The sequence below is a fragment of the Hyaena hyaena genome, unplaced genomic scaffold (genome assembly GCF_003009895.1).
Source record: "Hyaena hyaena isolate Hyena2069 unplaced genomic scaffold, ASM300989v1 scaffold_38, whole genome shotgun sequence".
Classification (NCBI taxonomy): Eukaryota; Metazoa; Chordata; class Mammalia; order Carnivora; family Hyaenidae; genus Hyaena; species Hyaena hyaena.
Genome location: NW_024080670.1, coordinates 4,633,738 through 4,647,265, shown reverse-complemented (window position 1 = coordinate 4,647,265; position 13,528 = coordinate 4,633,738). Strand labels below are relative to the sequence as shown.

At 51.5% G+C, this 13,528-nt stretch overlaps 2 protein-coding genes and 1 non-coding gene across 6 annotated transcripts in view; 1 reads left to right on the top strand and 2 right to left on the bottom strand.

Moving 5' to 3' along the window:
• Positions 1–1,188: 1,188 nt before the first annotated feature.
• RPL12 (ribosomal protein L12) lies at positions 1,189–4,978 on the bottom strand. The gene is made up of 7 exons (XM_039229583.1): positions 4,855–4,978; positions 4,224–4,297; positions 3,035–3,133; positions 2,579–2,660; positions 1,897–1,983; positions 1,416–1,528; positions 1,189–1,244 (listed from the first exon to the last, which is right to left on the bottom strand). The coding sequence occupies exons 1-7, from the start codon at positions 4,889–4,891 to the stop codon at positions 1,239–1,241; spliced, it is 498 nt and encodes a 165-aa protein (XP_039085514.1). The 5' UTR covers positions 4,892–4,978; the 3' UTR covers positions 1,189–1,238.
• LOC120230218 lies at positions 2,064–2,193 on the bottom strand. Its single transcript, XR_005527946.1, has one exon. It is a non-coding gene; the product is annotated as a small nucleolar RNA SNORA65 (small nucleolar RNA).
• Positions 4,979–4,985: 7 nt separating the features above from the next.
• The window catches only part of LRSAM1 (leucine rich repeat and sterile alpha motif containing 1), a 37,958-nt gene continuing 29,415 nt past the window's right edge, over positions 4,986–13,528 (top strand). The window contains exons 1-8 of one of the 4 annotated variants that reach the window (XM_039229579.1): positions 4,986–5,131; positions 5,497–5,653; positions 6,984–7,089; positions 7,506–7,562; positions 8,583–8,627; positions 9,644–9,721; positions 10,846–10,914; positions 12,538–12,622. In XM_039229579.1, the coding sequence (XP_039085510.1) occupies positions 7,018–7,089; positions 7,506–7,562; positions 8,583–8,627; positions 9,644–9,721; positions 10,846–10,914; positions 12,538–12,622 (406 nt within the window). In that variant the 5' untranslated portion in view covers positions 4,986–5,131; positions 5,497–5,653; positions 6,984–7,017. Of the gene's footprint in view, positions 5,132–5,436; positions 5,654–6,983; positions 7,090–7,349; positions 7,373–7,505; positions 7,563–8,582; positions 8,628–9,643; positions 9,722–10,845; positions 10,915–12,537; positions 12,623–13,528 lie in introns of those variants that run through there. The other 3 variants (XM_039229580.1, XM_039229582.1, XM_039229581.1) reach the window with 3 other exon arrangements.

Below are 13,528 nucleotides of genomic sequence, written 5' to 3'. Positions count from 1 at the left end.
ACCTGAAGCCTACCATCTTCCCCCCGCTCACAGCCAGGCTGGTGGGTCCTGCACTTCTTCCTTCTCTTCCTAGAGAACAGTTCAGTTTCCTTTAGATCAAGATTTTCATTGTTGGCTTTTCTTCCTCCTCGAAAGGTCCTAGGTCTTTGACATATCCTCACTCAAGCAACATGATCTCATCTCTGCATTTATGAACTCGAGGTTTGGGGTTAGGGAAGCATTGACTTCAGGATCAGCCTTGGCCCCCAACACCCAGGGCCTCTAGCTGATGTTTCTTGGGACTTGGCACAGGTCCTCAGGTAATCTTTTCACTAAAGGCAGCTCTCCAACCCTGCTTGTACCTGGTACGACTAAAATCCACCTATTTTGGGGGCCCCTGGGTGGCTCAGTTGGTTAAGCATCTGACTTCAGCTCAGGTCATGATCTCGCAGTTTGTGAGTTCGAGTCCCATGTCGGGCTCTGTGCTGCCAGCTCAGAGCCTGGAGCCTGCTTTGGATTGTCTCCCTCTCTCTGCCCCTCCCCTGTTCACACTCTGTCCCTCTCTCTCAAAAATAAGCAAACATTAAAAATTATTCATAACCCCCTTTAGGTTAGTGCCCAGAAGCCCCTCCAAGCTGCTCAGCTGTAGCCTGCCCCAGTACCCAACTATATCATCCATTCCTTCACTCACCATACACTAAGAGTCGTGAGCTCAAGTCAAAAGGAGCCAAACTAAGGAAAGAGGACAGAGACTCAGGAAAGGCAAAAAACTTGCCATTAGAAAATGACCCTTAAGGACTTAAAAGATCAGGTTCCTTGGTTTCCCATCAGTGCTTCTGAGCCCTGGCTAGAATGGACAGTGAAGCCTTGTAGTGAGGGCTGTGGTCCCCTAACATATTCAAGAATTAAACTGGTCTGGGATAGAGTTTCCCAACCATTTCATACTGAGGTAGAAGTTTTCTTTCTGGTCAAGAATTTTGCTCCAATGAATTCTATGAGTTCTATGAATACATGTAGCCACAAACAGCACAGAGACTTCTTTTCTAGAGGCCTTCTCTGAACCAGTCCCATACAGGGCAACAATCTGACCCACAAGGAGCCTGTTACCTAAATTGCTACTTTCTCCAGAGGTTCTGCCACCGTGACCCTACTAACCACCATTTGACCACAAAAGAACGAGGTCCCCCAAGAAGAGGCTGTATCAAAAGGTCCACTGGTTGTCAAATGATCCTTTATTAAAATATTTTCCTTTGTAGTTCTTAACTCTGTGGGAAAGAAAAAAGAAAACCTATCAGTTAGTGGAACAAAAAATTCTCAATAGCCCAAACCCATTATTGACCATTTCTAGAACCTTTCCAGCCCATCTCCACAAATACTACTTCAGCTTTCCTCCAGCTCTCACCCTGACTTAGGCAAGTAAAACAGAAGTCACTTACAGCCGGGCATTCTACTGCACCACTATTGATGTCATCTATGATGTCATGAGGGTGGCGGCCATCAACATTGCAGCCTACAGACTGGGCGGTCCCCAGAATCTCTTTAATGGTCCCTATAATTAAGAAAAGTGGCATTAGAGGGGCTTCAGCAATCCTCAGTCACCCAAAGGGAAATACTTTTTCACATCAGTAAGGAGAAATTAGCCCTCTATTTTATGGAGTAACATCCCTGCTCCTCTAAAATTCAGAACTCCACTTACATAAGCTGTACACAAGCTCTGCATGCAAACGTTCCATGGATTCTGACACCCAGATTAAACAGTCGGCACAAATATTCACTGATACCAAGTCATTCTTCAAACCCACAAGACCCTGCACCCCAACTGCAGGTCTTACAGAGTAATGTCCCTTTAAGTTGGGAAATGCTACCACTCAGTGAATACACCCCATATAACAAGATGGCTCCCTGTTGTTCACTTACCAGAGAGCTCTCTGGCTAATGATCGGTGCCGCATCTGTCGGGCAATGTTGACAATCTCATCAAAAGTGATATTTCCACTGTGCTTAACTACAGAGAGAAACAGCAAAAGCTTTGTCGCAACCCAAGGCCAGAGCACACCACAGGTACTCCCTTCATCTTTAATTTCAGGCTGTTCCCATGCTTTCGGCACAGAGTCATCCACATGAAGAACAACCCTGTTTCCTAAGCTGGGGTTTACTATCAGCTCACCACTGGATTGCACCAGCCAACAGAGAACTGATAGGGTGCAGTGGCGGGTGGCTGGGGTAAAATCAAGTCTGCTAATCTTAACGTGGAGGAGATGATCTTTTTACATGAAAAAAGACAAGTTGAAGTTACTGGGGTTAGTTAAGCTGTTCAGAGCATCTTCCAACTCAGAAATGGTCTGATTCCTGGACCTCTCACTGTCAAGTACTTTCCCCTACTATTTCCCCCTGCATACACTTTGGGTAGGTAGGGCCAGTCCCAGGCTAGGGATTGGGGAGAGCCACATGGCACTTCTTGGTAGCGCCTGGCTGTCTAACAGCTTCTGAGCAAATCCATGCCATCCCTAGGTTTTGTTTGTTAAAGCAAAAACACACAGCTAAGCATCACATTGGGTAGACGCCACCACACACAAATAACCAGGGAAAAGACCACTCACTGTTTTTCTGCTTCTTTCTGTCTCTCGGCGGTTCCTTCAGGGCTTTGATAATCAGGGCGGAGGCAGATGGTACCACTTCAATCTGCAGAAAGGTTTCTCCATGTGAATTAAGCCCTACTCCACCCTCCAATAAAAAAGGCCGATACTGCCATGCAACTTGGCTCTCAAAAAAACATGGGCCAGGCTGGGCTTGCTGTACACTGGCCAACTACTTTTCACAATCTAAAACATGTCCTACCCCTAGGAGACACTAAGTATTTGCCCAATGTCACACAAGCGACAACAGTTAACATTTGAGCCCGTATCTGCGCTTTGATCCATGCTCTCAAAAGAGCCTTCCCCACATTTAAAATTGCCCTCAGCTCACCACTGGGGCAGATGGCCATGTCAGCAAAAATCTTCCACCCAGGGATTCCAGAGGGTTGCTACCTCTGCCCTCCCCCTCAAAGCAAGTACCTGGGCCTGTCTGTTCTGAATGGTCAGTTTCACTGTAATCCTCAGACCCTTCCAATCACCGGTTGCCTTGGCGATGTCATCACCAACCTTTTTCGGAGACTATAGAAAGAAAGGGATACAATCACACTGTGGTCTTAAGTTGGAAGTACAGCCTGAAACCCTGCCCTATCCTTCTCCCTTGGCAACACCCAAGCCTTTATTCAACCCAGCACAGCACATTGGGGGGTAGGTGGGGGGGCCGGGGCCTGAAGCATGTAACTGCACCTAGCAAATCAAGGAATGGCTGTCAGTTGTATACACTGGAGAACTGCAGCTAGAGGGAAGTCTGCTTGGGGCTGTAAGCTGCAAACCCAACACCAAGTCCCTTACTTACCTACCTGCCTGTAAAGACCCACTTGGTATGATGTAAGGATTTTTAATACTGGTTACAGTCAAATCACCTGGACAGTTTTAAAGACCCCAGGTTTCTGTCAGACCAATGCAAGTCAGTGTGCAGGGACGGGGTCTGGACACTTGCTACGTAAGATTTCCTAATGACCACCAGCCTCAACAGGAAAGATACCCGGTGGGTGCCAGTTAAACTGAAAGTCAAGGAAAAGTAGGAAGATGCTGGTTAAGACAGACCACGCAAGAAACACGCTCAGGTCAGGAGACCAAGATCCAAGGAATAAATGCCTAATGATTCTCAGGGAAATGTATGCTCGGAAAAAGAATAAAAATAGACAAGTGGGTAAACAGGGCAGTCATCGGGAAAGCTGCTCACCGTATGAACAGGTTATGCAAGCTACTATATGAAGTTCACCAGGATCTTACCCCACGGCCCATTTCACCCTCCCAACCGATATTTAACCCATCAGTGCTCTACCCATTTCCCTGACCAGCAAACACGGGCTAAGGAGGCAGCCCAGTGTCACCAACCTACTCTAAGCCCTCACACAGACCTCTGGCCCATCCCTCAGGTACGCTAAGAGCAATTAAGAAACAGTGTAAGTTACAGCTTCAGAATAGCCTGTTCCAAGCTCCTCGATCGCCAGGCTACGGGAGCACTTCCAGGCCAGCGGCTCAGAGGCATAGGTGGGGCGGCCAACTCAACGTCAAAGGCACCTCAGATCCGCTGTTTGCACAAGCCCGAGCTGAACTGCCTTCCACCCGACAAGCTAAGAAACAGGCCTCCGCGAGGATGACTTACCAGACCCAGCGGGCCGATCTTCGGGGCCAGGGCAGACGTGGCACCGACTTCGCCGCCGGTGCACCTCAGGTATACTACAGAAAGACAAGACCAGCGGCGCTGCAGAGGGAGCCCCCGGGTCACAGCCTTCTCCCCCTATCTTTCCCGGGCTGGCCACGCCGCTTCGGTCTCTTCGGGACAGCGCCAGAGATTCAGCAGGGAGCGAGGAAGGCCACCCAACCCCCAGCGGACGAGCCGCCTCCTCCCTGGCGTGGACCCCTCCGGAAGCCACGTGGGACTGGGGCCTTCGGTTCAGCTCCGGCTACCGGGGCCCGCAATGGGCCGGCCGATGCAGTGGAGGGGGAAGCGCCCGGACACAAACCTTACCCTAGGGCGTGCGGGCTGCAAAGCCACCACGGGTCGTCCGGTCCTCCCTCCCCGTTTATACGTGGGGAAGTTGAGGCCCAGAAAGAGTGACAGACTCGACCAGGACCTCACAGCGCCCTGAACGCAGCACTGGAAAGGCCTCTAGCGGCAGCAGCTTTAAAGCCCGACGTGAAAACGGCAAGGGCGGCTGGGGCCGCGGGGCCGACGGGCTGCGGGGAGGAGGGATGCTCCATTTCGCAGCCCGAGCCACATCTAAAGCACGCACCGACTTTGATCTCGTTGGGGTCGAACTTAGGCGGCATGGTGGAGGCGGCTGGTGTCGGATGAACCCGGATTCGGGACGACCGAAGACTGTTGCACCGTCACCTCCTCCGAGCCGAAGCCAAAAGGCCGGAAGACTCACTGACTGCGCCGGATATAGGCAGGAAAGCACGACACTCGCGAGAACCATTAGCTCCGCCCAGCCTCCCAGCGACGCCCTTGCCGCCATGTTGCTTATGGGCAGGTGCCTGAGGCTGACGGCTGGAGAACCCCACTCCTCGGTGAGTTATGGCTAAGGGTTCGGGGAGGTTCGCCTCGAAGAGGCAGACACGAGAGGGCTGCTCTCGGGCCCCGCTGTCCGCCATTCTCCCTAATGGTGAGGTTCACCCTGTGGTTCCTGTCGTCCAGTCGCAAAGCCCCGCCCCTCTCCTAAGGTGTCCGCACACCCATTCCGAGACCCTAGGGCCATGGGGACCCCGGGCCCCCTTTTAGCTCTTTCGTGATGTGTGCATTTTGATTGTCAAAACAATTGTATTCGAGTCTAAATCTCTCCCAACTCTTAATTTCATGATTCTACGGTTCTCAGAGTCTGACTTCGTCATCCTGGTCTGTATGACTTTCTGAGATTCTGAGTTTCGGTCCCCAGCTCCTGCGTTTGGAAGATACTAGACTCCGGCTCCTCCCGGGCCCGTGCCCGGTGGTCTGAGACCCGGCGTACATGACCAAGCCTTAGGAGTGATCTCTCCGCCTTCAGGTCCACCCAAGGGATCGAGCATCTGGGACTTGTGCATCCACAAAGCCAGGTGGGGCTCTCCCCACTCCAGCCTGGGGAGGATGGGTGTGGTTCTTCCCACTGGGCTGGACGTCGGGGGAAGGAATGGGAGAGAGGTGGGCATCGAGGAGCAGGAAGAGCAAATCTTATGGGAGGGATGGAGAAGGGGATGACCACTGTGGAGGAGGTTGGGGGAGGACTGAACTTTGGGGAGGGGTTGAGAGAGGATTAGCTTGTCATCAGGGAGGGGTGGGGGAGGGCTGTGTTTAGACTCTCCCCATCCCTGCTGCCAAGTGGGTGACAAGAGGGGCCTGAGCCAGCTCTGCAGGTTGGCCTGCTCCCCAGACTGCCACGCCCCTGTGGGCGGAGACCTGTGCCCCTCCCCTTGAGGTCTGGATGTGTATCTTCTTCAACTGCAACTTCTCCCTAGTTCATTAAGCTGTAGCAGTCCCTGAATAAATATTGTGAGATGTATAGTGCTATGTGGCTGACATTTATTGAGCAGTGGTAATGTGCTATCGACTTTACATATATGAAATCACTGGATCTTCACAGAACCAGGTATTAGTAACATTATTACACTTTACAGATGAAAAAACTGAGGCTCAGAGAGAAGAGAGATGAACAAAGGTGACATGGTGGGTGGATGGCAGACCCAAACCCAATTAGATTTCATCCCAAAGTCTGCGCTGTTAACCATAAGCCTCTCTCAATGATTGCTTCCTGGCTCGTTGATGTCTCTTATCAAGCACCGATATTTGCAGATATAGGGCAAGCAGTAAGCATCTAGCTTCTGAGTTCAGGACTTAGTGTGTGCTAAGGTAACATGAGCATGAAGGAGTCGGGCAAACCCCACAGTATCAGGACTTGAAAGAGAAGAATTCCAGACTGGTTTCTCTACAATCCAAGCTGTATAACCAGATCACTGAGCTCACCTGCCAGTTTCATTACCTTAGCCCGGGCTGTGGGGAGAATCACATGGAGTAATAGCTGTGAGGATGGTAAGGTGTCTGAGGATTGCTTTTGGATTTTTATTTTACTAACAGATCTCTTTGTCTATGATGGAGTTGAACTCCCCAAGGTCATGCCATGGCATGGCATCACGGTTTGCTGATGCTGCTCTTATAGTGTGTCAGAAACTAGAAGTGATTCATCAGTCCCGTCTGCTAGGAGTTCTCAAAGAGGAATCTTAGACCTATTGTGCTGGGCCCCTGGCACAAGATTGATAGTCAGGATGGACACAGCCCTACCCTCAAGAATCATACAGTCCAGCAGATCAGCTACGTGTTCTTTATCCCTGTGCTGCCTGTCCTGGCTGTGTGAAAAATTCCCCAGGCCCTAATTTCTCCTCTGTGCCCTAGAGTCGTGAAGATTACTCCGGGGGGAAAAGGAAGAATGCCTCTCTTCTTCCGGAAGCGGAAACCCAGTGAAGAGGCTCGGAAACGACTGGAGTATCAGATGTGTCTGGTGAGGGAACCAGCTTCCTCTGAGTCCATTGCCACCTCTGCCCTCACGAAACCGGGTTCCACGTTGGCCCCCAAACAAGCCGTGTGCTCCCTCCCTCCTGCCCGCCTGCCTCTCCCCAAACCCCAGAGGAAATCTCTGACTCAAAGCAGACCCACGAGGCCACCTGTCAGATGCTCAGGAGTCCCTCGATCACTGTTGTCATTCCATAATCATTTGCTCCTCCCCGCTGGACCTCAAGCCCCATTAAAGCAGGGATCATTGGTGCACCTGCAAAATGGACTGGGTGAGCCAAATGGCGTCCATTGTCTCATAGGTCCTTAAGCCTGTGTTTCTTTGCCTGGTTTGTCCACCCTGCAGGGGTGCTTTGTTTGAACACTTTTTTTTTTAATTATTACTATTATTCTTTCCACCCTCAGGCGAAAGAAGCTGGAGCAGATGACATTCTTGACATCTCTAAATGTGAGCTCTCAGAGGTAAACTGGAGTACTGTTCTGGCTGTGAATTTGATCTGTCCTTTTTTCTTGGATCACATGTCCCTGAGAGAGACAGATGTAGACTGGGGTTTGAAAAGGCCAGTAGCATTAGTCAAAGAAATTTCCTTAGATTCTGTTTTTATTCAAAAGAATTGAGATGATCGTTGGCCTCAACATAGTCTTCCTAGGATCAAGGGGTCTAAAAATTGTACCCACATGGGTGCCTGGGTGGCTCAGTCAGTTGAACTTCTGACTCCTAATTTTGGCTCAAGTCATGATCCTGGGGTCGTGGGACTGAGCCCTGTGTCGGGCTCAGTGCTGGGTCTGGAAGCTGCTTTTTTTTTTTTTAATGTTTTATTTATTTCTAGGAGAGAGAGAGAGACAGCGTGAGCAGGGGAGGGTCAGAGAGAGAGGGAGTCACAGACTGAAACAGGCTCCAGGCTTTGAGCTGGCAGTCAGCACAGAGCCCGACGCAGGGCCCGAACCTACGAACCGCGAGATCATGACCTAAGCAAAAGTCGGATGCTTAACGGACTAAGCCACCCAGGCGCCTCTGGAAGCTGCTTAAGATTCTCTCTCCCTGTCCCTCTCCCTCTGCCCTCCTCCCCTACTTGTGTGTGCTCTCTCTCTCTCAAAAAAAAAAAAAAAAAAAAAGTTTTTAATTAAAAAAAGAAAATGTACACCCAGATTTCCAGGGAACTGGGAGATTCTGGGGTTCTGCAGCCTCTGCCCAGCACCAGAGATCTTTCTTTTGCTCCAATAGAGCTCATGATGGGGGTGGTGTAGGGGCTGGGGTGGGCAAGGCTGTCTTCTGCCACCTGATTGCAGGGGGAGCTGACCGTGTCATCAGCGGCATTCCTCACCAGCCTACCCTCACGGCCCTCCTGGCTTAGTGCTGCCCTCTACGTGAGGATTTTGCACTTGATCACCTCCTGCCCCATCCCCCCCTCACATGTGTGCCACTCAGAAAACAAACACGGGCCGGAGGGGAGGCACTGACTCTTCTTTCTCTTATTTTAGATTCCTTTTGGGGTTTTTGCAACATGCAAAGTTCTACAGAAGAAGGTGAGCCAGATCCTCATTTTCAAAGACTTGTTCATGCGTGTTCGCGGGTTTGAAATCACGTGGGACTTTTAGGAACTGCCTTCTTGGCACAGGCATCTCCATTCTCCCAGATTCTCACCCTTTCAGCCTGACACAGGTGTTTTCCCAGTTAGAAGAGCAGGCTTTGGGGTCAGATGGTCCTGGGTCACATCCTGGCTTTGCCCCTCTTGTGAGTTGGGCAACTTCCGCCAACTCTTACATCTATTTCTTCATCTATGAGATGAAGACACTCCCAGCTCTACTCTCACAGTGGTATTGTGAGAAGTGAGTGGCAGGTAGGGAGGTGGGCAGATAGAGAGGCAAGTGCACTGGGCAAGATGCCCGCCACAGTAAACACTGGGTGGCCTCGTTGTTAATCATAATGAAAACTACACTCATTTCATTCTGGTCACCCAGGAGAGATTAAGAATGGAATGAATGATTTTTCAGAAAGGCATCACAGCTCTGCATGTAGACAGCTAAGAGTATTCGAAATGAAAGGAGGTAAAAAGAGTGCTCCATACCAACACAGCAGAGCTCCTTGACACTGGACATTTCTGTGCAAGGGTCGGTGCCAAATAAAAAGAACAACAGATGACACGAACTGAGCCCTGAACCCCAGGCCAGTCCTGGGATTAGTGCTTTTGGTCTGTTAGTTTCTTAATCATACGCCAGCCCTTGGAGGCGGGTCCTTTATTCTCTGCTTCCCACATGAGGATGCTGAAGCCAAGGATGGTTCAGATCAGGACAGCTGCACAGGGCCGCTCCTCAGGATGGAAGGTAGAATGAGGCCTCTAAGATCCCTTTCACCCTGGAAATGGCAGGTTTTCGGGTCCTCTGATTCTGCATTTGCAGCTTCTGTGATTCCAAACCACACCCCCATTGCGGTGTCTGGAAGAGCAGGGGCAGGCGGGTTCTGAGGTGCATCCCCAGCTGAGCTGCCTGCCCCTGCTCACCGCTCATCCTCAGGCTAACGCGCCACAAATCTCTTCCCACAGGTGTTGATTGTCCACACTAATCACCTCACTTCCCTGCTCCCTAAATCCTGCAGCCTCCTGAGTCTCGCAACCATCAAGGTATGGGAGCCCTTGTCCCACATGTCAGGAGCTCTGTCTGGTGCTCCAGGTGGCTTCCAAGCTGCCTTTGGTAAAGTTCATGCCAGGCAGGCCTAACGTAACAGTCAGGCTGGGGTTGGATCAGCACCACTTACTGGGCACCTTCTACACGCTGTGCATGGGGTGGGGTTACAAAGATAACCAGCCGCAGGCCCTGCCTTCAGGGGGCCTGCCAGACAGGTAGGAAGGTAAACCATGAACTCCCAGAGAGCTTGGAAACTGAGGAGCCCAAAGGAGAAGGCCCCGGAGGGACACCAGGCATCATGTGTCAGTGTGTGAAAGCCTGTGATTTAGGCTGACCCTCTCCTAACTCTCAGCCTCTCCAGGACAGGGACAGGGACTTACTCACATGTGACATGACCTATGGCCTCAGGATTACTGCACAGGAGCATGAGCTATGACAGTGGAGGAAAAGATGGCAGCATCAGGCATCAAAGTGTTTTTCGTGGGTATTTCCTGTTTATAGGAGTTGCGGTCGTTTTTACTTCTCTTTGTTATTCTAGTCCAACACTCATTATTTTTGTTGTAAAACAAGTAACTTTTTATATGTATTTCTAATATATATTTAGTACGTATTTTTGTATTTCATATATATGTGTGTGAAACATACTACCTACTCCAGTGTGTTATCTGTGCCTTGTTGGCTTATTTTCACTGTTAAAAAAATTAACAAGTGCAGTTAAGCAAAGAAATGGAGGGAATTATGTATGTAATTCCACACTCCAGAGAACTGCTATCAATATTTTATTGCATGTTTGGTAGTCTTTTTCTACAAAAATAATATAATTACACTGTGGGGAGTTTTCCTTTCTAACGTGAATACTTACGCATACTGTTTTATAGCACACTGTTTTGCGCAACAGTTAAAAATGAGTACCTGATAAAAGAAAGAGGTGGTTTAATATTTTGGAAACGGAGTGGAGCCGGAATACGTGACTCTTTAGTTGGAGAGGAATGTTGGGGCCATCTGTTCTAACACCAGAGGCAAGAAGAGACCCCTGGCGTGATCTCACCTCCGGAGCCCGAAATCTGCTGGTTTCCTCAGTCGATGACTGTGAGGGCTTAAGCTAGTCTTCCTTCGGCAGGTTCTGGATCTGCATGATAATCAGCTGTCCGCTCTTCCCGATGACATCGGGCAGCTGACCGCCCTCCAGGTACGTGTGCAGGACACACAGAACCCGCCTCTGACGGCCTGAGTGGGAGGTTGCAGCCGCACAAGCCTGGAGAGTTCTGCCTGTGCTCAGGCCCGGGCCACCCCAGGTGCCGGCTCCCCCTGCCCCTTTCCCGCGAGGAAGCCTGGTGACGCCCTGGCCACCGTAGTCTGCGCTGTGGAAGCCTCCATGCCGTATTTGTGGCCTGTGCCTTTGGGGTTTCCTCGTGAGCCCCCACGATGTACAGGAAATGATGGATCCGGCCCTCTGCCTCAGCCTCCCACTGTGGTCCGGGCCAGCCATAGCTCCTGCGTGCCCGCTGCGCTCTAAGCATTTCCTTCGCGTTGTCTCTGGTTTGCTTCCTCGCAGCTGCGCCGGCAGGTGCCGGGAGTAGCCCCACTTCACAGGGGGAGAAGTGGCTTTCCTCCACATGGAGATTAAAACCCATGCTCTTCGCCGAGCCCCTTCAGACCCTGTATGATGGGCCCACCTGCCTTTTTCTCCTCTCCTGTCCCTGTCGCTCCCGGCAGTCAGCTCCTGAACCCCTCCTGGCCTCTCGCCCCCCTGCGGCAGGGCCTCCGCACGCAGACCTCCCCTCCTCCCTTGGCCTGAATGGCTCATCATCTCCCGGCCCAGTGTCCCCGAGGTGCCTCCCCGACCTCCCTGTCAGAGCAGATCCACCTTATCGGCCTTGGTCCCATACCCAGCTTATTTCCCTGCGAGCAAAACGACAGTCCACAATTGCAAATCAAGCATTTGCTGGCTCGAGGGAGCCACAGTCCTCTGAGGGCAGCACCCCAGCTAGCGACTGCCTCCAACGTGGAGGAGACCAGGAAGTGACACGAGTGAGCGGCCCTACGGTGTGCCACTGCACTTTTCAGAAGAGACAGCTGAGGTCACTTGCCCAACAGTACACAGAGAACACGTGTCAGGGAAGTAGTGACTGCTGCCCCTTAGAAAGCCCCAGCGAACACCTGGGTGTAGGATCCTTGGGGATTTTATTTCAATGTGTATATTTTTATAGACTTGGTGCATCCATTGTCTTGATACTTCTGGACACCTGACAGTAACCCAGAGCCATCCTTTGGCTCATCAAATATTCATCTGCCACATTATCTGTAACGGCTGCTTTCCATTGCGTCAGTGTTTAATGAGTCCTTAGCGCGTCACCCTGTTGGCCTGGCTCGCCCCGCAGTGCCGCATCTGGGAGGGAGCGTGGCCTGCGGGATCCCACCAGCCTGCCTTCCGGCCGGGGCACTGCCAGCCACTAGCCTGGAGACCCCAGGCAGATCCCGCACCTTTACACAGCTCAGCTTCCCTCCCCCAGATCCCTTCTTCCTCCATGCTTGATTGTGGGGCCCCTGTTGGGCATTCTGTGGCCTGCGTAAGTGATGGGAACCCCCCACAAGTACCGGCTCAAGGGCTGGCTTTGCTCTCTCGGACACGTGACTTCGCCAGTGTGAGCTCAGTTTTCTCATCTCTCAAATGGGATCATTTATGCCTTCCTCACGGGCTATCAAGAGTAGATAAAGTTGCCTGTGGTACCCAGGTGATGCCTGGCCTAAAGCAGGGGTGGACACTACTATCCATGTGTGGGTTCTCATGTCATTTTTCCCTCTTTCTTAGGTATTGAACGTGGAAAGGAATCAACTGACGTATCTCCCACGTTCCATTGGGAACCTGATCCAGCTCCAGACCCTCAATGTGAAAGGTAGGGACCAGGAAGCCCTGTCCATGTTATTTTCCATCAGCTCTAGGCTGTCTGGGCCTGGCATCCATGGAGAGCCCCTCCTGGGGACCCCTGAGCATGAGGGCGGCCAGTCCTGGGGCATCCCTGTGACCTGGACTGACCCTGTTGGGGTGGTCTATCTCCGGGGTAACCAGAGGTGGGGCATCTGGAGAGTTCCTGGACCCTTCAGTCCAGAGCCTTACAGCGAGGAGGGCCCACAGTCCTGACAGCCAGGATCCTGGCACTTAGCCACTCGTATCTGTAATAACGAGGAGCGGTAGGAGCCTCAGTGATGCTTCTGACAGAGCCCCGCGCACAGGGAAGAGCGTCCACAGGCAGCGGTGCCGTGAGCCTGAGTCCCTGACAGGGAGGTGTGCTCCCCACCGGAGGCTGAGAGCAGTGACTTGCTCAGGACCACCCCATGTGTTAGTGACAGAGCCCAGAGTCACACGCACCATGCTTGCTCCCATGCCCCTGGCTCCCTCATGTTCTCTTGTGGTCCTTAAGCACTTCCTGCACTAAACGCCTCAGTTTACTTATTTGTAACACAAGTGACGATAAAAATAATGATACCGTATTTGCTGATCACTTACTGTGTGGTAGGCACTGTGCTGAGGGCTTTGTATGCATAGTTTCATTGAATCCTTTGATGTTCCTTGAGGCCCTATAGCATTATTATCCCCATTTTACAGATGGGAAAACTGGCCCAAGGAGGTACAGTCTGTTTTCCAAAGTGACTCAGCTAATAATGGTGGAGTAAGAACTTGAACCCAGGTCACTGAAACTCGACCATGGTGCTCTTCCTCACAGAGCCTAGGTCTCAGGACCTGGCACGTGCCCTGGAGTCAGAGTGAGGCACCCACTTCCCCCCAAGTCCTGGCAGGAAGC

What these genes read in the sequence shown, in the direction of transcription:
- RPL12 (XM_039229583.1), bottom strand. Translation starts at nt 4,891, where the DNA reads ATGCCGCCTAAGTTCGACCCCAACGAGATCAAAGTCG. An exon ending in TTCAGAACAGACAGGCCCAG is followed by an intron (nt 2,661 to 3,034) that starts GTACTTGCTTTG and finishes ACCTTTCTGCAG; the next exon opens with ATTGAAGTGGTACCATCTGC. An exon ending in CAGAAAGAAGCAGAAAAACA is followed by an intron (nt 1,984 to 2,578) that starts GTGAGTGGTCTT and finishes TTCTCTCTGTAG; the next exon opens with TTAAGCACAGTGGAAATATC.